This window comes from Pelophylax lessonae (genome assembly GCF_965119305.1).
Source record: "Pelophylax lessonae genome assembly, chromosome: 3".
Lineage (NCBI taxonomy): Eukaryota > Metazoa > Chordata > Amphibia > Anura > Ranidae > Pelophylax > Pelophylax lessonae.
The window spans coordinates 89,769,153-89,791,422 of record NC_138770.1 but is presented as its reverse complement, the minus strand read 5'-3'; the positions used below and the strand labels follow the sequence as shown (position 1 = coordinate 89,791,422).

At 43.3% G+C, this 22,270-nt stretch overlaps 1 protein-coding gene across 1 annotated transcript in view; it reads left to right on the top strand.

Moving 5' to 3' along the window:
- The first annotated feature begins 11,055 nt into the window (after window positions 1–11,055).
- LOC309548880 (cysteine-rich venom protein tigrin-like) overlaps window positions 11,056–22,270 on the top strand; it is a 52,815-nt gene continuing 41,600 nt past the window's right edge. Inside the window, exons 1-3 of the mRNA XM_082248810.1 lie at window positions 11,056–11,123; window positions 17,468–17,535; window positions 19,783–19,902. Of these exons, the coding sequence (XP_082104936.1) occupies window positions 17,473–17,535; window positions 19,783–19,902 (183 nt within the window). The 5' untranslated portion in view covers window positions 11,056–11,123; window positions 17,468–17,472. The remainder of the gene's footprint in view (window positions 11,124–17,467; window positions 17,536–19,782; window positions 19,903–22,270) is intronic.

Here is a 22,270-nt window from a genome sequence, read left to right as displayed (position 1 = left end):
TCAGATAAGGGTGGTCCCAGTGGCGGATTTGCAGCGGAATTACCCTTACGGTGCAGGGGAAGAGGTGCCCCCCCCTCCTGCCGCGTCCCAGACGTTTTCCCAGCTTACCGGACCCGCCGGCAGCGGGGAAAACTATCCGGTCCCGGATCCTCAGAGACAGGAAGTCGAGTGAGGGCAAGATGGCCCTCACTCGACTCTATGGTCTTGGAGGACCGGAGCTATGTCAAAACACGTTGCCTAGCAACCGGTTTAAAGGGCCGCTTTTATTTTTATTTTTTTTTTTCCTCTTTCAACAATTTTTTTTTTTTTTTTTTTTAGTGTAGTTGTGAGGTGTGAGGTCTTTTTGACCCCAGATCTCACAATAAAGAGGACCTGTCATGCCTATTTCTATTACAAGGGATATTTACATTCCTTGTAATAGGAATAAAAATGATCAAAACATTTTTTTTTTTTAAACTGTGTAAAAATAAAAAAAAAATTAAAGCGCCCTGTCCCTGTTAGCTCGCGCGCAGAAGCAAACGCATACGCAAGTCTCGTCCACATATGTAAACGGTGTTCAAACCATACATGTGAGGTATCGCCGCGATCGTTAGAGCGAGAGCAATAATTTGAGCCCTAGACCTCCTCTGTAACTCTAAGCTAGTAACCTGCAGAAATTTTTAAAATGTTGCCTATGGGGATTTTTAAGTACCAATGTTTGGCGCCATTCTGTGAGCATGCGAAATTTTGACGCATGACATGTTGGGTATCTAATTACTCGGCGTAACATTATCTTTCACATTATGGAAAAAAATTGGGCTAAATTTACTGTTTTCTTATTTTTTAGTTCAAAAAACTGATTTTTTTTTCAAAAAAAGACTGCTGCGCAAATATGGTGTGATAAAAAATATTGCAACGATCTCCATTTTATTCTCTAGGGTCTCTGCTAAAAAAAAATATATAATGTTTGGGGGTTCCAAGTAGTTTTCTAGCAAAAAAAATGATTTTAGCTTGTAAACACCAAGTGTCAAAAATAGGCCCAGTCTTAAAGTGGATAAATGGACAACTTTGTGTAAAGCGCTACTTTGATGTTAGGCCTATGTATGTGGCCAGGCTGTGAAAAAGTGTTACACATGTGGTATCGCCATACTCAGGAGGAATAGCAGAATGTATTTTGGGGTGCAATTTTTGCTATGTACATGCTATGTGTTAGAAATATTGCATAAATGGACAGCTTTGTGTAAAAAAAAAATGTGTTTTCATTTTCTTTCCACATTTTCCAAAAACTTGTGGAAAAAAATGACATATTCAAAAGACTCATTATGCCTCAAAAATTATACGTTGGGCTGTTTGCTTTCCAAAATGGGGTCATTTTATGGGGGTTTCCATTGTCCTGGTGCTCCAGGGCCTTCATAAGTGCGATAGGTTGTCAGGAAATTATATGTGTAATTTGTGCTCCTAGAATGCCGGACGGGGCTACTTGAATGTTAGGCCTCTGTATGTGGCCAGGCTGTGAAAAAGTCTCACACATGTGGTATCGCCATACTCAGGAGGAGTAGTAGAATGTGTTTTGGGGTGTAGTTGCAAGTATACATGTGCTGTGTGAGAGAAATAACCTGTTAATACGGCAATTTGTAAAAAAAAAAAAATCTTCATTTTGCAAAGCATTGTGGGAAAAAATTACAACTTCAAAAAACTCACCATGCCCCTTATTAAATACCTTGGAATGTCTACTTTCCAAAAAGGGGTCATTTGGGGGTATTTGTACTTTACTGACTTTTTAGTGTCTCAAGAAATGAGATAGGCCTTCAGTACATCAGGTGTGATCAAGTGTGATCAATTTTCAATGATTCGCACCATAGCTTGTGGACTCTATAACTTTCACAAAGACCAAATAATATACACTTATTTGGGTTATTTTTACCAAAGATAAGTAGCAGTATAAATTTTGGCCAAAATTTGTGAAGAAAAATGACTAATTTGCAAAATTTTATGACAGAAACAAAGAAAAATGCGTTTTTTTCACGATATTTTCACTCTTTTTTTATTTATAGCACAAAAAATAAAAAACCCAGTATTGATCAAATACCATCAAAAGAAAGCTCTATTTCTGTGAAAAAAAGGACACAATTTTTGTATGGGTACAGTGTTGCATGACTGAGTAATTCTCAGTCAAATTGTGAGAGCGCTGAAAGCTGAAAATCGGTCTGGGCAGGAAGGGGGTGAAAGTGCACTGTAGGCAAGTGGTTAATTATTTGTTTGAGGAATCCACTCTGCCACCGTCTATGTGAAAGGGTCATACCGCCCCATCTCCCTATTACAGGTAGACGTGAAGATCTTGGCCAAGATCTTGTCACTCCAACTTAATCAAGTCATCCTCTCCAAGTCATCCTCTCACTTATACATACCGACCAATCCGGTTTCATGCCGGGCAGGAATACCTTCTTTTTTTTTTAACAACATTTTATTGAAATTCAACTCAGTACAGAGAAATAAGTATAGAGCAACATTAACAAGATACACATCATCAAACAACATACGCAAAACGTACTCTGCATGTACAAATTGCTCTGACATCATAAAACATATTGTTGAGGAATTTCGAAGGCTAATACGACTGGTGCAATCAAACCGGGTCAGTCCCGAGATTTCCATTTTCAGATAAGGGGATGGAGAGGAGAGGCATAGGGGAGGGGCAGTGGATTATGGAGAATGGAAGGATACTACAGCCCCTAGGGGTTGAAGGCAGCATAGTCTCGTCAAATACAGGACTCGTAGTAGGGGCGGTGGGGGGGGGGGGGGGTGGTGAGGTCAAGCACCACGTAATGAGTTATCTTCGGATGATACCTAAGCTGAACCATGCAAAATGAGATAACAAGCATAACAACATACATGCATCCATGTTAGACATTTAAAAGGCACCTAAGGTATGTAGCACACCTGTAAGAGCATAAGAGAGCAGAGTGGGCGGTATGACGCCATATCAGGGGTGTGCAACTGTCCACCAAGGTAGTGTAGAAGACTCAGGTCAGTTCTTAGAAGGTTGTAGCAGTCCTGCAGGAGTTGAGAGGGTGTGAGCGGGCAGGTTTCATTTACATGACCTGAATGACCTAGGCAGGCGTGGGTCTAGTGATAGTCCCACTGATTCAGTAGACTTCAGGGCATTCAGGTCTGACGTTAGTTCCGCTATAGTGGGGGCAGAGTCTGACATCCAGTGACGTAGGATCAGCCTACATGCCAACATTAGGCAGGTAACAAACCAAGGTATGTACAACAAAAGGAGTTTCCTAGAGTCCTTTGAGTGCTGAGGGTCCTCCCAGTCCATTTGGTTGAACACTAGGGGATAAATGTCTTTGGGTAATGATACCCCAGTCATTCTTGCTATGTAGCGTATCGTTTTGTCCCAAAAAGAAGACACCGGAGGGCAGTGCCATAGCTTGTGTAGCAGTGATGGATATCGTTCCTTGCAAAGAGTGCAGAAGTGGTGCGCTATATCCTTGGACCAGCGGATGTGTGGGTAATATGCTCCATGGAGTATCTTAAACTGTTGCTCCCTCCAGAATTTGCAAGAAACATATCGTCTGGTACAGAGATATCCCTTTAAACCGAGTGCTGCTGCGCCTGGGGAAAACCGGGGTGATGGTGAATAGGGAGATACCTCGACAGACGCTGGGGGGATCCCAGCTTCTTCCTCACCTCTCTCCAAGCGGCAACTGTATCTCTGATCATGATATTGTTACGGAGAGAGATGGGGAGGTCCCCCGTCCCACAGTGCAGCAGAGCAGTCAGGTCATGAGGATATACCATTTGTGATTCCAACGAGTGATTAGTATATCGGGATTCCTTACTGATCCAGTCTAGGCATCCCCTCATAAGACAAGTAAGATTATATATTCTCGTGTTTGGGAAATCTACCCCCCCCCCCCCCGTCCTTCTTGGGCAAATGCAGCTTGTTGAGTGAGATGCGTGGTCTCTTTCCCTGCCAAATGAAGTTCGAGAGCCTGTTAATATCTGAGTGTCTCAACAGTAGGGGGATCGTCTGCAGTGGGTATAATAATTTCGGGAAAGTGGCCATCTTGTACAAATGGCATCTACCGATGAATGAGAGAGGCAGTTTGGCCCAGGTCTTTAGTTCAGAGATCATTTTGTCAAGGAACGGCGTGTAATTAAGTCGATATATCGAAGAGGGGAAACAACCAATTTTGACCCCGAGATAGGTGATGTATTGTGTAGCTATGCGGAGGCTCGTGGATTTGGCCCATATTGGAGTATGTGTGGTATTTAAGGGCAGGATCTCGCTTTTGTGGAAGTTGATGCGGAGACCCGAGCACGGACGGTAATCAGCGAATATAGCTTGATCAGGGGGAGGTCATGGCTTGGGTCCGACGTGAAAATCAGCATGTCGTCCGCAAACATGGCAGTCCGCAGTTCTTCAGTACCCACCTTGATGCCCCGAAGGTCGGGGTGAGACAGCAGGAGTCTGGACAAAGGCTCCAGAGCTAGATTAAACAGTAAAGGGGAGAGGAGACACCCCTGTCTCGTCCCCTTGAACAAACCGGAAAGACGGGGAAGTATGACCTGCTATCACCACCTGCACCGCCGGGCAGGTATACATCATTCTAATTAAATGAAGGAATCTACCCGTGAATCCCACTGTCGTGAGGACCCGATCCAGCCATTGGATGTTCACATTGTCAAAAGCCTTCTCGGCATCAAGGGTAATTATCGCGGCGTCTGTGTTCGGGTCGGCTTTGGATGCCTCAAGAGCGAGAAGTACTTTCCGAATATTGGAAGTGGCAGATCTGCCTTTGGTGAACCCCGATTGCGTGGGATGTATTAAAGAGGGCATGATGGATGCCAATATGTCTGCCATTATTTAGAGAGCAGCTTGGAATCTACGTTCAATAGTGATATCGGCCTGTAGGAACCTGGTTCCATATGATCCTTCCCTTTTTTGTATATCAGTTTTATATGAGCTTGGTGTCCCGTGGGAAGATAGGGGTTGCCGTCTAATATATAGTTGAAAACTGCCTGTAGCGTCGGGGCCACCAAATTCGCTGCTAATTTGTAAAATTCAGGGGTGTAGCCGTCGGGTCCGGGTGATTTGCCTGGGGAGAGAGATTTAATAGCCGCAAGTATTTCTTGCAGGGATAGAGGGGCATTCAATTGAGACAGCTGTTCCTGATTTATCTGCGGGAGAGGAACTTTCGAGAGTCAATCTGAGGCCACTCTTCGTTCATGGGTTCGTAGCTATACAGAGATTGATAGAAATGTGCAAAAACCCTATTTATGTCGTGGGGTTCCTCGACCTTATTGCCGTCGGGATGCCTGAGAGCAGAAACTTGTGTCGGCGTGAAGGGACCTCTACAAAGAGAGGCCAGCAGCTTGCCCGGTTTATTACCGTAGAAGTGGTATTTCTAGTCCTGGTGAGATTTATAAAGTTGTTCCCGCTTCTCAGCCCATTCATCAAAAGCAGCTTTGGCCTTGCGCCAACGTTCCCTATTCTCCGCAGAGTTGCAAGCATGCAATGCATCTTGAGCGTCTCTCAGCAGTGAACTGGTTGCGATAAATTCCTTGGCTATGTTTTTCTTATATGCCGTAGCATAAGAAATTATACGGCCTCTGAGCACTGCCTTCCCAGACTCCCAAAGGAGGGTGGGAGAGACCTTGGGCGTTTCGTTGTGAGAGATAAATTCGGACCAGACATCACCGATGAGAGAGGAGACCCCTGGGTCTTTAGCCAGAAAAGATGGAAACTTCTAGCATTTGGCAGCTGCTGTATGTGAATAGAGCGAAAGCGTCACTGAGACAGGGGCGTGGTCCAATACTGCTATGTCATGGATGCGCAGGAATACCGTAAAGGGGAGCATGGTTGGGTTAGCAAATATATAATCGATCCTGGTTAGCATTTGGTGGGGATGGGAATAGAAGGAATATTCCTTGCCGTCTAATTTTGTTTAGTCTCCACACATCAGAGAGATGCAAACTATCCGCGAAGTCACGCAGAAGGGAAAATTGTCGTGGAGGGTTGGTCGAGCGGGAGTCTTTCTCCGAGGATCTGTCCTCGTTGGGGTGCATGAGCAAATTGAAGTCCCCCGCTACGAATAGGGGGAGATGTAGGTATGGGGCTAGTGTTCATGTGACCGTGTGGAGGAAAGGTTCTGATGAACTGTTGGGAGCGTAGATTCCGGCAAGCGCCCATTCTTGATGGGCGGTCGCCAGGTGCGCCACCACTATCCGACCTTCAGTATCTATGACAGAGGATTTCAGGGTGGTGGGTAGGTTTTTGTTGATGAGTATTAATACGCCCGCCTTGCCTTTAACTGCCAGGGAACCTAAAACCTGTCCAACCCAAAGTTTGTGCATACGGTGGAAGTCCTTGGCTTCCAGGTGGGTTTCCTGCAAGACCGCGATGTCAGCCCTCAGACATTTCAAGTGTCTGATTACCGCCATTCATTTGTTAGGGGACCTGAGGTCTTTGACATTCCATGAAACCACACTCATGGTGGGAACCAGGGAAAATGCAAAGGGTGCCGGTTAGTAACAGTGAGTGTGTGTGCCTGTGAAGCATATGTTAGTACGGATGCATGGGGAGTGCCTAAATATACGTTCAGCGAGAAGCTGAAAGGTGCTGGTGTCGGTGGTATAGGTGGGGGTAGCAAGGGATGCCCAACTGGGGCAACATGGTCAGAGGGGTAAGGGTAGCAAAAAAAGATCTCGAACTTCTCTTTTTTCCTCATGTGAGTTTGCACACGCGTAGGGCAACGTTACCAGGATTTAGTGGTGTAGCCCTCCTGGTCGGCTAATGAAGCGTGCCATATATCGGACGCTGCACGGGAACAAAATATAGAGGGGGTCCTGCATAACCTAGGTGATTGTGTGCAACAGAGCCGGTAAAGCTGTGCAGGCCGGGCGGCCGTGTGGCACTCCAGAGAAAAACAAAATAACAAAAAATAACACCAAACACTAGGTAAGAAGGGTGTAAATATGCATACAGTGCGACAGCAACTGAGCTAGTACAGGTAGGGCAGTGTCATGAGTGGCGTGTTCGTCCGCTCATGTCAGTGCACCCAGATAGGTTAACACAATCCTAACAAAACATAACCTGAGGCAACATAGACATTTACAACAATTCCCAATAGATATTTACCAAGGAGCTGGCTACGTGTGTCCGTGGATGAACACAGGATATGCACGCCTTGTTCCTCAGTAGAGGGGGCAGGAGGCCTGAAAGTTGGCTTCATGGCTGAGATCAGCGATGTCTGTGTCGTGAAGAGGGACCAGACACACGTTGCCTCTTCGCCGGGTCTCTTCTGGGGCTCCGTTGCTCCTTCGCGCCTTGAGAGCGGTGGGGGGAGGGTGTGGAGGGTGGATCCAGAGTGATATTGAAATGGCCTTGAAGGAAATGGTAGGCCTCATCGGGTATGGAAAAAGATTTCTGTTCGCCAGCCGAATCCATGAGGCGTAAAGTTGCAGGATAAGCCAATGTGAATTTTATAGATTTGTGGAACAAAGCCTGGCAAATAGGCTGAAAAGCCTTCCTGAGACGTGAAACCTCCTGGGAGTAATCTGCAAAGATTAACAGTTTGTGTCCATCGACTTGTAGGGCTTTAGAGTTGCGAAATGATTTCAGGATATTTTGCCGGTCCATATAATTAAGATATCGCACTATTACAGCTCGAGGAGTGTATCTATCGTTGGAGGGGGCTCCCAGGCGGTGGGCTCGTTGCACCGAGCAAGCCGACTGGATCCCCAAAGCCAGGGGTAGGCGAGTGGAGGCTATATCACATAACTTGTCGGTGCCATATGATTCAGGCAGCCCTATGATCATGAAGTGGTTTGTAGAGGGATGTAGATCTCTCATAGCCAGGTTACATAAAAGCCAGAAAGAAGAGTGCACATAGTGTGATATTGCTAAAAAAACCTTTTAATAAAAAAAGACTTGCACTTACAATGTTCGCATGGTAACAGGCAATAAAACATGTAGATGGAAGTTCTTATGGTGAGCTCCTGGCGCGTATCATCCGCATAGACATCATCAGAGGATATTGTCTATGAGAGAGTAATATCCTCTGATGATGTCTATGCGGACGATACGCGTCAGGAGCTCACCATAAGAACTTCTATCTACATGTTTTATTGCCTGTTACCATGCGAACATTGTAAGTGCAAGTCTTTTTTTATTAAAAGGTGCACTCTTCTTTCTGGCTTTTATGTAACCTGGCTATGAGAGATCTACATCCCTCTACAAACCACTTCATGAGCCTGAAATTACATCCATGGTCGTATCTTAGGAGGAATCTGGATCATCTTTAAAAGCCCATTTGGTCTGCTTGCTATATGGTAATGTAGACCCATTTGATCTGGTGAGCACCCAATTCATTTGGTTTTATCTGGTGATGGGATATCTTCCTTCATTTTAAAGCTATATTGTGTTCACCGTCAAGATTCATCACACTCATGGGACTATTCTTCTTTCTGTATGGAAATTTTTTTGACATGGGTCTTATTTAAATCATTATTTGTTTTTTTTCTACCATGTTATCATAAGTTGGTATTGTCATGCTAATGCCTTCCTCCAAATTTTTAGCGCTGCACTTATTTTCCTTTTTTGTATTTCTATAACTTGTATATCAGTTATTTTGTGCTGGCTGCTTACACTGTGGTATTAGCGCTTATTAGAATTCTTTTTCTTTCTTATAGAACGTTATGGTCGATTCTCTGGTCTTCAAATCAATTGGGATAAATCAAAGATTCTTCCTCTCGATGAAAACCCTATAGACGTGACCCCTGCAAACCCAACCCTACAGTGCGTTCCACGATTTAAGTACTTAGGGGTCCACATTACTGTGAACCCCCAGGAATATGTATCAGATAACGTTCAACCTTTATTCCATCTTATTAAGTCTAAGATCCAAGTGTGGTCCAAATTGCCCCTGGGGGTGATGGGCAGGGTGAACCTTATTAAGATGGTTCTCCTCCCCAAGGTCATCTATGTTCTGTGGCACTCCCCGATATACCTACCTCTTAAACACTTTAAACAATTGGAATCCCTCCTAAAGGTGTTTGTCTGGGGAACTTGTAGGCACAAGATCTCCTGGCGGAAACTTAAAAACCCCTCGAACTTGGGTGGAGTGGCGCTCCCGGACTTTAATTTATACTACCTGGCGTGGCAGTTATCCCAACTGTACCATATTGATAAAACAGATTGCGAACGCTTCCTGACCCTACTGTGCCCCAGATGGTCCCTTCCATCTACGGACCCTCTGACTGTGGTACTGCGTGGCATATGTGGTGCGGGGGAGAGACATGACCCTAAATCCTTGTTATACCATTATAGTCGGATCTGGGAGGTAGTGCTTGACAGACTGAACTACCCCCTATACATGACTTCACCCCCTTGTGGCATAACATGGTTCTCCAGGAGTTCTGTTCACTCCCTGACTCTTCAAAGTGGAGCGGTAGAGGTATTTCCTTTTTACACCCTATAATGACAGAGGGCAATCTAAGAACGTTTGATGACTTGAAGGAGCACTTCTCCCTTCCCAACCACATGTTTTATAGATATCTGCAGGTCGGGCACACTTTTCGCACGTAATTCGCCAATAGCCCGCCCCGAACTGAAGCCATCCCGGTTTTTGAAATCATTAAGAATACTGAGCCCAGACACCTGATCTCCCTGTTTTACACAGAGCTTGACCTGCCCTCCTTTACCGGGATATCTTATGCTCTCAAGGCTCACTGGGAGCAAGATGTTGGAGCAGAGGAGGATGAGGAGTGGGAGGAGGCGCTTGAGACATGCCAAAAAGTTTCCCCCAGGTTGTCTGACCGACTTACCCAGGTCTTTATACTTCATCGTTCCTATCTCACGCCCCTCAGGCTAGCGAAATATCGGACTGGCTTTGATTCTAGCTGTCCGATGTGTCGCACTGACACTGGAACCTTCTTCCATTTGCTTTGGAGTTGTCCCCACTCCCCAGCTCCAGGGTTTTTGGCAGCAGGTGGTCACCTTCCTCCATGACAAAATGGGATCCCTCCTACAGCTTGCCCCTAAGCAATGTATTCTTGGCGTCTACCCGGACGAAGATATGGATACATTTCTTAGTATATTCTTGCAGGAAACACTTTTCATCGCTAGGAAATTAATTGCTAGGAATTGGATGCAGGAGCGCCCACCCACCTTTGGCATGTGGATGCGGGAGGTCAATAATGTTATCCCCTTTCATAGACTGCTATACAAGCCCCCTCAAGTTTGACAAAATCTGGGATAGATGGGTCCAATGTCCGGACACCTGTGTGTAGGAATGTTATTGTGATACATTATGAATCATTACCTTGTATGAATGCTGATTTATGGCACTGTTTGTTTTATTATATGCCCAGACACCTTGTTGACTTGTGTTTTGAAGAGCATTTTCTGCACTTGCACAGTTCTTTTATTTTATTTTGTTGTATTATGTTGCAAATTTAATAAATCTCACTGTTTTGAAAAAATAAATAAAAATGTGATACTGGTTCTAATCCTTCCCTTCGTAATCCAAAACTAAAATTTTTAAAAAATGGCTATATATGCCCTTTAGCGGAATGGTACAGATTACAGTTAAGGGAGCACGAACTAACAGATCCCACTGCTGGATTTCCACACGTATTTTGACATGTCAATAGGGCATTGTTCACTGAATTATCAGTGTTGAGAATCTTTTCACTATGTTTGATCTCTTGTTTTATTCTCAACAGGGCTATCCTGAAAAAAGGGTAACAATTAGTTATTGCAATTTCACCATCACTAATCCTATTGCCCAAGGCTTTTGTTGGATGGATCTTTTCCCAGGTGTGTTCTTTACGCCTTCCTCTATTTTTGTTATCATTTCCAAGAAACCACATAGAGCATCCCTTATTACTCATAAGAAAAGCTTAACAAGAGGACAATCAATGGTGGAAATTTTTTTTAATTGGTGATCTGAGTTGAATTACATAAATCATTTAAGCCACATAGGTCAGTTACGCAACGCTTTACATCAATAGCTAAATCAATGATAGCATTGTTTTGGCAGTTATATATTCAGGAGTTTTCGTACATACTTATAAACCTGTGTGAGATCAGATTATCTCTTACACTTCTTTGGAAACTGAAGAGTTATCAGGTAGGTGCCTTCAAACTTTACATGTTTGTTCACTGATAGTATAGATCAGCCTTTCTCAACATTTTTACTCTGGAGGAACCTTTATTTTAAAGTCTTAGACTGGGTTCACACTGGAGCGATTGGATTCCCCGCATCCAATTCACATGTCAGGAGACTGTGACCGTCTCTCAATGGAGCTGGTTCACACAACCCGGGACAGCTGCGGGCAGTTTGTAGGAAATTTGTGTCTGTCTTCTGGTCCATTTCAAGTTCCGAATTCAGCCAAACATTTGGACCGAAATCGGACCTGAAACGGTGAACAGGACGCACCAGACCTACTGCTGCGAGCCGCTCTGCAATCCAGTGTGAACCCGGCCTCAAGAAAGCCATGATAAAAATGATTAGATCTACAGCTCAGGGTAAATGACCATGATTGGAAAGTTTTAGAAAGAAACAGAGCAGATCATTTTACAACATTCCCTGGCTATATAAGACAACAGTAATCTTAAAATGAATATCGGCCACCAAAAAAACAGACTGTGAAAACTGTAGTCTTTGTTTTAGTCTTTGTTTTACAAGCTAACCCCCACACAACCACTACCACACTGGTGGTCAGTGGAAAAGTAACCCCTTATGTTTGGGCCAGTGAGGATGTAAACCTTTAAATCAGCCTTTCCCAACCTTTTCAACTAATGCCTCGTTTCCACTGAGTGGTACGGTACACATTACATTTCCACTGCCAATAGTACCCTTTCATGTTAGGCGTGGTGTAGCAGGAAAGCTGTGATAGACGATTCTCTGTCAACCAATCAAAGTTCTGCAGAGTGTAGCTCCACCCTGTTGGTACGGTACTAATGTGCTTGGTACCCCAACGAAAGGGTACCAAAAAGTGGTATGGTTCGGAATTAGGGTACCATTCATAATGGAAATGGCATAAATAGCGTACCGTACCGAACCGTACCAGAAAGCTCAGTGGAAACGAGCCAAAAGAGGGACCCTTGAAATAGCTTTCGGGGCTCAGGGAACCCCTACTAAAAATGACTACGTATAGTATAGTTGAGAAAAGACTGATAGAGATACTGCTGTCTCAACTGGGAAATTTGGATACATCTCTTGATGTTTTCAGAATATTCTTAAGTACTAAGAAGAGCTGTAAAGATAAAATGTGAGCACAGGTTTAGGTTTGCCATAAAAGCATAGTGTTGTAAAGGGAGATGTCTAATGTTCTATCTGCAGGTCTTTGTGCTCACTAGTTCGGGCACCATTTTTTTCTCTCTTAAAATGCATCTAAAGCAAAAAAAATGTTTTTACTTAATTTAGAACAGTGTCCTCCAAACTGCAGCTCACGGGCCAGATGTAGCCCTTTGCTTGCTTGTATCTGGCATTCAAGGCAAAATTCCTCCCACTTGATACCAACGATGAGGGACTATTCCTCCCACTGTCACCAATGATGGGGCACTAATCCTCCCAATGACACTTATAATGGGCACTATTTCTCCAACTGACACCAATGATGGGGCACTAAACCTCCCAATGACACCTATAATGGGGCACTATTTCTCCAACTGACACCAATGATGGGGCACTAATCCTCCCACTGACACCAATGATGGGGCACTAGTCCTTCCACTGACACCAATGATGGGGCATTATTCTTCCCACTGACATTAATTATGAGACACTATTCCTCCCACTAACATTAATGACAAGGGGCAATTCCTCCCTCAGACACCAGTGATGAGGTGCAATTCCTCCAACTGAAACCAACAATCAGGCACTATTCTTCCCACTGACACCAAAGATGGTGCACCATTTCTCCCACTGACACCATTTTAGACTCCCACTGGCCACTGTCCTGCCCCCTCAAGTCTGAGGGGCAGTAAACTGGCCCTTTGTTTCAAAAGTTTGGAGACCCTTGATTTAGAATAAAATTATATGCAGCTTTGGGGAGATTTACCTTCATCCATGTCCCAGAGACAAAATGGAACGTAAGAAATTTCTCCAAAGTGAGGGGTAATCTCCTCCTAGACTGCTGTTTCTGGAAAAAATATTTCCCATTGGAAGATCTCATTTTCTTCTTTGGTGACCCTCAAAATGTAGGATTTATCTGCATCGTGAGTCCCAGTGATAATGATCACCAGGTGATACAATGAGAGTGTGTATCTCCCAGGTGAGAGAAAGGTGACAGCAATAAAAAATTTAGATATACTTTAAAAGAAAGCTTTACAGAGAGGATACACAAGGATGTGATTTTTGACATCTGAAAATGTTAATTGATTAGTTGTAATACTGCTCTTCTTGTTTTAATTGCTATTGACTTGGAACAAATATACAAATAATTACTTATGACTTTTCACTGACTTTCCTGATTAGTGACCCAGAAAAAATGAACCCAGTGAGTAAGCCTAATTGCAAGGCAACTAACATTTGCAGAAAGTGTTTTTCAATTCTGATTTGTCTCTATAACAGGAATAGAGGGGAAATCTTTTAACAGGGACTTTTTCTCTGGACACAATTGTCCAGGACAGCCTTTCTCAACCTTTTCAACACAGAGGAACCCTTGAGATAACTTTCTTGTCTCAGAGATCCCCTGCTACAATAAATGGTATATAAAGCTCATAATGCATTAGTGTGATGGTCAATGGGAAGAATTACCCCCTTACATATAGCTAAAAAGATCAATGGTGTCAGCGGGAACTTATCTGTAAGGCAGAAATTGCTCATTGCATAACCCCTAGCAACCTCTGGTGGAACCCTAGTTGAGAAACCCTGCTGTAAGATGACATTTCCTCACTTTGGAGAAATTTCCTCTCATTTCTCATTGGGTTTACAGGAACTGAAGGCAAATTTCCCCAGTGAGACACATCAATAAAAGTCATATAGTGGTGGAAAGCCCTTTCATGTGCACCTTACTTTAAAAGCTAGTTACATTAGATACATTGGGGTGGTTGCCATTTTGTTAAGGGGATTTAACCACTTTACCACCGGAGGATTTTGCTGTCTTACGTCTGGGCCACTTTTTGCGATTTGGCACTGTGCGACTTTAACTGACAATTGCGCGGTCGTGCGACGCCGTACCCAAACTAAATTTACGTCATTTTTTCCCACAAACAGAGCTTTCTTTTGGTGGTATTTGATCACCTGTGCGATTTTTACTTTTTGCGCTATAAAAAAAAAAAAAGAGCGTACATTTTGAAAAAAATAACAATATTTTTCACATTTTTTTATATGAAATTCCCCCCCAAAAAAATGTAAAAATCAAAATTTTTTTAAATTTTTGGCCAATTTGTTTTCTGCTACCTATGTTCGGTAAAAAAATTGCAATAAGCGTATTTTGATTGGTTTGCACAAAAGTTATTGCGTTTACTAACTAAAGGAAAGATTTCTGTCATTTTTGGTGTTTTTTTTTTTTTTACGAGTAATGGCGGCGATCTGCGATTTTTTTTTTTTTTGCGGGACTGCGACATTGCGGCGGACAGATCGGACCCTTGACTGACATTTTTGACACTTTTGGGGGTACCAGTGACATTACTGCAGTAATCAGTGCTATACATATGCACTGTTACTGTAAAAATGACACTGGCAGGGAAGGGGTTAATTTTATTCGAGAGGGAGGGGTTAATGTATGCCTGGTGCTTCCTAACATGTGTGGGGGGAGGTGACTGAGTGACACAGGGACAGATCGCATATTCAGCTATGCTGAATCCTGCAATCTGACCCTGCCTGTCACTTAGGAGATCCGCCCGCTTGTGTTTACATAAGCAGGCGGATCTCCACACTCGATTCCCCGACGATCGGGGAAGAGCAGCGGCGATCGCCGCCGCTCCTCCCCTGGCCCGACTCCCGCTGTGACTGAATACAGCGGGGGCGAGCCTCCGGCGCGGCACGCACTGCCGAGAGAGGGGAATGTCTGGTGACGTAGGTCTACGTCGCCAGACGTTATCGAGCCACTTTGCCGCAGTACAGCTCTAGTGAGCAGTGCAGAAGTGGTTAACCCTCCCCAACTCTATTGAGCTTTGAATGATATCACCAGTAAAAATCATCACTAATGGAAGGAGCACCAGTCCATAGTAATGTATTGATTTGTACTAAAAAACAATGCACACCAATAAATGAATTTGGACTCATCATATGAACTCATATTACAAACCCAGCTTATCTTCACTGATGAATGCATATCAGGGCCATCAGTCTAGTTATGATTTAACAAATAATTAGCCAACATAACTTTTAGTGATTCCAGGTAAAAAATATCCAAAGCCAACGGCAAAAGTTTTGTGACCACTTACCAGCCCTTAGAAGTGATGGTTGGAGTATTTCAGGAAAATACCCTATTACAGGCACTAGATGGACCATATTTGACACAATACACTGTGCAGATACTGAGACATTCAGACAGCAAAGCTTATAAATAGACCCCTTTCTCTATAAATGTTTGCTGTCCACGGAGAGCGGTTGAATCTGCATGGGACAATGCCAAAGTGGAGGTAAGTATTGCAGCTGAGAAAGCTTTTATTTAAGCCATTAGGCCATATTTGTCAAACTCGAGGCCCGTGGGCTGAATCTGGCCCTCCAGGCCATTTCACGTGGCCCTTACACCTCTCCTGTAACCAGGGCTTCTGTTAGAAATCGCGGGGCCCCTTACAGACTACCTGGCAGGGCCCCCCCAAGAAAATATTAAAGATATATTTAGCTAAAATTACAACAAAATCACTATTAGCAGACACAAATATAAGATAACTCACATAATTCCTGCTAAATCTAAAAGAAAAAACTATGTTAATAAAAAAAAAATGAAGATGAGATGAAAAAATATACAGGCTGAGCAGTTGGAGCTCAGGGATCAGAGAGACAGCAGGAGAGAAACAAAGTTACAGATAAACTCAGGAGCAGAGCTAACATTAGAGCCACTGCTGGGAGGGGGCGCACAGGGAGGGGGATTAGGGAGGGACAACTGTCTCTTTCTCAGCAGATAAAAGCTGATAGCAGGGAGAGGGACAGAGATCAGATTCAGGTGCTGAAGGAATATTTCTGTATTTGTTGTCCATCACTAATCCCCCTCTCTGTGTGGGCCCCCCTGTGTGCTCAGGCCCCCTACAAGAGGACTGGTGGTCCCCTCCTATCAGCGGCCCTGCCTGTAGCTGTTGCACCCTACCTTGTCTCAGCATTCAGCAGCAGAGAGGAGGACAGAACTCCTTCCCCAGATCTTGCGCTTCTCCCTGCAGCCACGGAGAGGCTTGTCTCCCTTCACCCCACAGCAGAGAGGAGGACAGGACTCCTCCTACAGACCCTGCACCTCTCTGTGTAACTGCAACACCACCTCATCCCCACCTCCCTGGTCTCAGCATTCAGCACATTCCGGCAGCTGACTCCTGCCCTCCTCTAGACCCTGCACTTTCTGCTTCCCAGCTCCACCCAGCTTCATCCCAGCAGCTGTAGCACAAGGTAAAGGGGGTGCATTGTGATATAAGGGAGGTTGGGGTCCTCATGACTTCTGATAATGGGGGGGGGGGGGGCTTGTTCTGGACATCTAGTCTTACGGATACAACTGGCCCTTTGAGGGCAACCAGAATGCTGACGCAGCCCGCAATGAAATTGAGTTTGACAACCCTGCATTGGGCAATATCATTTTCATTTTATAGTTGGAGTTGGGCTTGATTTGATTTTATCTAGAAGCGGAACTAATAAAGAATATGTTTAGGCCTCATGCACACAGGACATTTTGCAAACTCTTCTAGAATGCTTTCCTCCTGGCGGCAGCGTTTTGTCAGAAAAAAAGCATTTGTGTGCCAGCTTTTAGCAGCATTTAGAAGCATTCAGCATTTTCTTTGCCACCAAATCACACCCAAAAAAGCAAGAAGAAAGGTTTTTTTTTTTCTGCTCCTAAAAGCTGAAGATTCAAAAATGCTTCTAGACTAAAATAGTGTGCATTGACACATAGGATAACCATATTTGCTTCTAGAAGCCAAAAAAAAATACTCAAAAGGTACTACTAGGTGCATTTTTTTATGCTAGTGTGCATGGAGCCTGAAGCTTGTAAAAGTGTCTAAAGCTTGTATTAGCTTTTAGCTGCATTTAGCAGTGCTTAGCAGTGTCAAATGTTTTTTTCTGCCAAAACTCTGCTGCCCCTGGATGCACTGGCAGAGGGTTTTTTCCTGCCTCTAAAGGCCCTTGCCACTAAACGCTGCTAAAAGTCTATGTGTGCATGGACACATAAGCTAACATATAGGGGGGGTTTAAAAAAAAGGCCTGATGGCCCTAGAAGCAACTACAAAAAAGTCCAGTGTGCATGAGGCCTTTCAGTCCTTTTCTGTGACATTCAATTTATTACAAAAAGGCCAACAAATACACAAAATATATTACAGGGCAAATGAAGACCATGATGATCTCCATCCTCTGCCTGCTGGCCATGATGGCACAAGCTGCTGCTCAGGTATGTGATTTATATATTTTCTTTCCAGCATATAAGACCCAGTTTTCCTTCACTACCCTTACCTTCCACATTATAACTGTATGCTGCAAGAGAAACATCAGATCACCCATCTCTAAGTGCTGCGGAATAGTCCCTTTGATAAACCAACTCAGAGTTCTTGCGCTGAGTCTAAATCATCGCCTACTACGCACATGGGATTGTATATGCCCACTATCAAAATGCACAGTATTGCAGAAAGATATTACTAGGCAGTTGCACAGTATTGAAGCAGCAGGTTACTCAGCAAGGACACAGTATTGCAGCAATATATTACTCAGCAAGGACACAGTATTGCAGCAATATATTACTCAGCAAGGACACAGTATTGCAGCAATGTATTACTCAGCAAGGACACAGTATTGCAGCAATATATTACTCAGCAAGGGCACAGTATTACAGCAATTTATTACTCAGCAAGGGCACAGTATTACAGCAATGTATTACTCAGCAAGGGCACAGTATTACAGCAATTTATTACTTGACAATAGCACAGTATTGCAGCAATATAGTATTGGCAATGGCACAGTATTGCAGCAATATATTATTGACAATAGCACAGTATTGCAGCAACTTATTGCTTGGCAATAGCACAGTATTGCAGCAATATAGTGTTGCCAATAGCACAGTATTGCAGCAATATATTATTGGCAATGGCACAGTATTGCAGCAAGATATATTACCGGCAATGGCACAGTATTGCAGCAATACATTACTCGCAATGCCACAGTATTGCAGCAATATATTATTGCCAATAGCACAGTATTGCAGCAATATTATATTGGCAATGGCACAGTACTGCAGCAATATATTTTGCCGGCAATGGCACAGTATTACAACAATACATTACTCGCAATGGCACAGTATTGCAGCAATATATTATTGGCAATGGCACAGTATTGCAGCAATATAAAATTGGCAATAGCAAAGTATTGCAGCAATATATTATTGGCAATGGCACAGTATTGTAGCAATATAAAATTGGCAATAGCATAGTATTGCAGCAATATATTATTGGCAATGGCACAGTATTGCAGCAATATATTATTGGCAATGGCACAGTATTGTAGCAATATAAAATTGGCAATAGCATAGTATTGCAGCAATATATTATTGGCAATGGCACAGTATTGCAGCAATATATTATTGCCAATAGCACAGTGTTGCAACAATATATTACTCGCAATGCCACAGTATTGCAGCAATTTATTACTTGGCAATATCACAGTATTGCACCAATATATTACTCGCAATGCCACATTATTGCAGCAATGTATTATTGGCAATGGCACAGTATTGCAGCAATATAAAATTGGCAATAGCACAGTATTGCAGCACTATGATATTGTCAAAGACATAGTATTGCAGGACTATAATATTGCCAAAGGCACAGTATTGCAGCAATATATTACTCACAATGATACAGTATTGCATGAATATATTATTGGCAATAGCACAGTATTGCAGCAATATATTATTCGGAATGGCACAGTATTGCAGCAATATTTTACTCGGAATGGCACAGTATTGCAGCAATATATTATTCGGAATGGCACAGTATTGCAGCAATATATTATTCGGAATGGCACAGTATTGCAGCAATATTTTACTCGGAATGGCACAGTATTGCAGCAATATATTATTGGCAATGGCACAGTATTGCTGCGGTATAACACTCAGTAATGCACAGTGTTGCAGGGTACTGGTGTTGCAGATCTAACATGTTTAGAGGATGACTTTTGCAGGAGAGGTGGCAAACTAGAGTATAAATTAGTGGCATTCTATGTTGCTGAAGAGTCTCCCCAATTTGCTGGCCTGGTAACCAGACGGTGTCCCTGCACTGATCCTACTTGATCTGTCCCTGTGCTGATAACTCTCCCTGACAAATGGTGTCTCTGTTCCTCTCCTATTTACTTGCTCCTTGTGCGCCCGAATGGCATGAGCACCAAGATGGCTGCCAGACGGCCCCTCTGATGTTGCAGCATACAATCAAACAGCTGCAGCTTCTGTGACAACTACGGAATCTCTGAACGAACAATTTCCTCCAAAGATTCATCCCAACTGTATAGTGTTACAGTGCCACCTTCTCGATGAAAACCAAATTGCACCTGGAGGGCACAGGAATGCATCCATACAGGGACAGGAAGGTATCCATATAACTGTTTCTATTATTTGTGTAATGAAAATGACTGAATATGATAACTTTTTCAGGTAATTGATCCAGCAGCTAAACTGTCAACTAAGATAGAAGCCAACCGTGTGGAACTTCTCGCAGCAATAAACAAGTGTAGAAGGAATGTGAATCCAACTGCATCCAACATGCTGTTAGCGGTGAGAACGTTTTTTAATGATAAAATGAAATTCCCCAACTGAATAAAGTATGAAGGCTGCTACTGCTAACCGCTCCTTCTGAAAATGCTGATCTAATGGCTGGCATGCTAATTTAATAGTGCCAATCCATTGAGTGACTGTCCACAAGTATGGAGATTGAGTTGTAGCTTTACTCTGACTTCATTGACTGAATGTTTATTCCAGGGAAGGCTCAAAAATATTGAACCCAGAGGCTTACAGCCAACTAGCATTTTAAGAAGGTCACTATCAATGGAAACCTTAGTATTTCCAACCTTTTGGCTCGGTTTACACCTATGGGTTTTTTGGTGCTTTTTGCAGAAACGCACTACAGTCCATTTAAAATGGTTTCCTATGGGACACATCTATGCTTTTTTCAGCCACTGCATCTTTGGAAAGGGGCAGGGACTTTTTTATATACAAGACATTTTTTCGCTTTCAAGTCAAAAGACTTCAATGGAGAAGTTGCAGAAAAGCATATAGTGCGTTTTTGCTGTGATTAGCGTTCTTTAATCTGGCCAACAACAAATTAGACAAAAATAAAGCATAAAAAATGCAAAACGCACATCGTGGCAAAATAGTGGAAAAATTGTGGTAAAATCGCGTGCAAAAAAAAAAAAACACAAAATGCACAGCAGAAATTATCTAAAGCAAACTTCATAGGTGTGAACTGAGCCTAAATGCGGTTGTGTTATGCTGTATGAGAAAAATGTGAAATATGAAAGCTTTTCTTCCCAGTGTGATATGACTGAACAGTATATATAGTCCCGTGACTGGCACTCATATCCAATAAATATGAGCAATCCAAAAAATGCATGTTCACATCACCCCAAAGACATGGGGAATTTAATTTCAGTTACTTAATTTCCATTATAATCTAGGAAGCGCTTCACAGTAGCGCCCAGACACACCATTGTATTGTTTCTTCCCCAAAGTCAAAGGAAAAATCTGTTATAATATTTGAAGCTCTTCACATCACTGTGTAACATAACAGTGCAGTTTGTTCTTGAAAATCTATTGGAGGTCCTTCCTTTTGGTCAATGAAACTAACATGATTGAAGGACCTTCAGGGACGACTCTCCAGAGGAGGCTAGAGTAAAGCTTGGCTTTTACTAGAAAAATCAATGTATGCATGTAACACCTTCTGTCCTTAACTTTGGATCCATTGATTGTTTTCAATGTGTTTTTCAATGGAGGCAGGGCCAGCCTTTGGGGTGTGCGAGCTGTGCGGCCGCACAGGGCGCCATTGGCAACAGGGGCGCCGTGCGGCCATCACAGCTCGCAGATGATCAGGCCGCACAGCGGGAGGTAAGCGGCGACCGTGACCTGGAGGTTCAGTGTGGGGGTCTCTGATGTAAGGGGAGCTCTGTGTGGGGATCTCTGATGTAAGGGGGGGCTCTGTGGGGGTCTCTAATGTAAGGGGGTCTTTGATGTAAGGGGGGGCTCTGTGGGGATCTCTAATGTAAAGGGATATTTGATGTAAGGGGGGCTCTGTGAGGTGTCTCTAATGTAAGGGGGGCTAAGTTATTAGTGATCATAAAAAAGAAAAGTCAAATAAAGGGGGGGGGGGTCACACGCGCGTTGGGGGGGGGCGCCACAGGATTAGCTCGCACAGGGCGCCTGAACCCCTAAGGCCGGCCCTGACTAGAGGACATTAAGTATGGATAGAGCAGCCTCCAGCTCTGGGAATTAAGCTGTGTTGTACCTACCTCCACCTCCACCTCCATCAATGTGATTCTGTGAGGCCCTGTTACCTAAACAGAGGCCTGCATGGCAAAGCAAGTGAGATGGCCTTAGCAAAAACTTGACATTCTGTAGAAATATTTGATGTGGAGTTTTATTACTTTTGCAATATGCACCTGAACACTACAAAAGATGTGTGTGGTCATATCTAAGTGTCTGCTTTGCAACCTATCTTTCATCTGCCCCATGCCCAAAGGTTAAACTTATAGTGAGTGTTTGAGTTGAAGAGATGGGCAGTGCTAAGCCTAGCCCATCTCGTGGGTTTTCCCTGAAGGTCCTTCAATCCAATTGGTTTTGTTGGGCAAGAGGGTGAATCATCAATGGATTTACAAAAACCTACAGGGACAGTGTAGAGGTTACAGGGAGGACCTGTGTTAATATTAAATCAAATAGTGTGGCGCTAAATTAATACAACATGATAGAAAATATATTGTACTTAATGTACATAAAACTCTATTATAAATTAATGATAAAAATCTCAATTCATGAAGTGAAAAAATGTAAAATGAATACAAATTTACATTTCATAAAAACATATAACCAACATAATAAAAATAGTGCTTTGGAAAACCAATATTCAAATCCTGTAAACAATCATAAAGTCCCA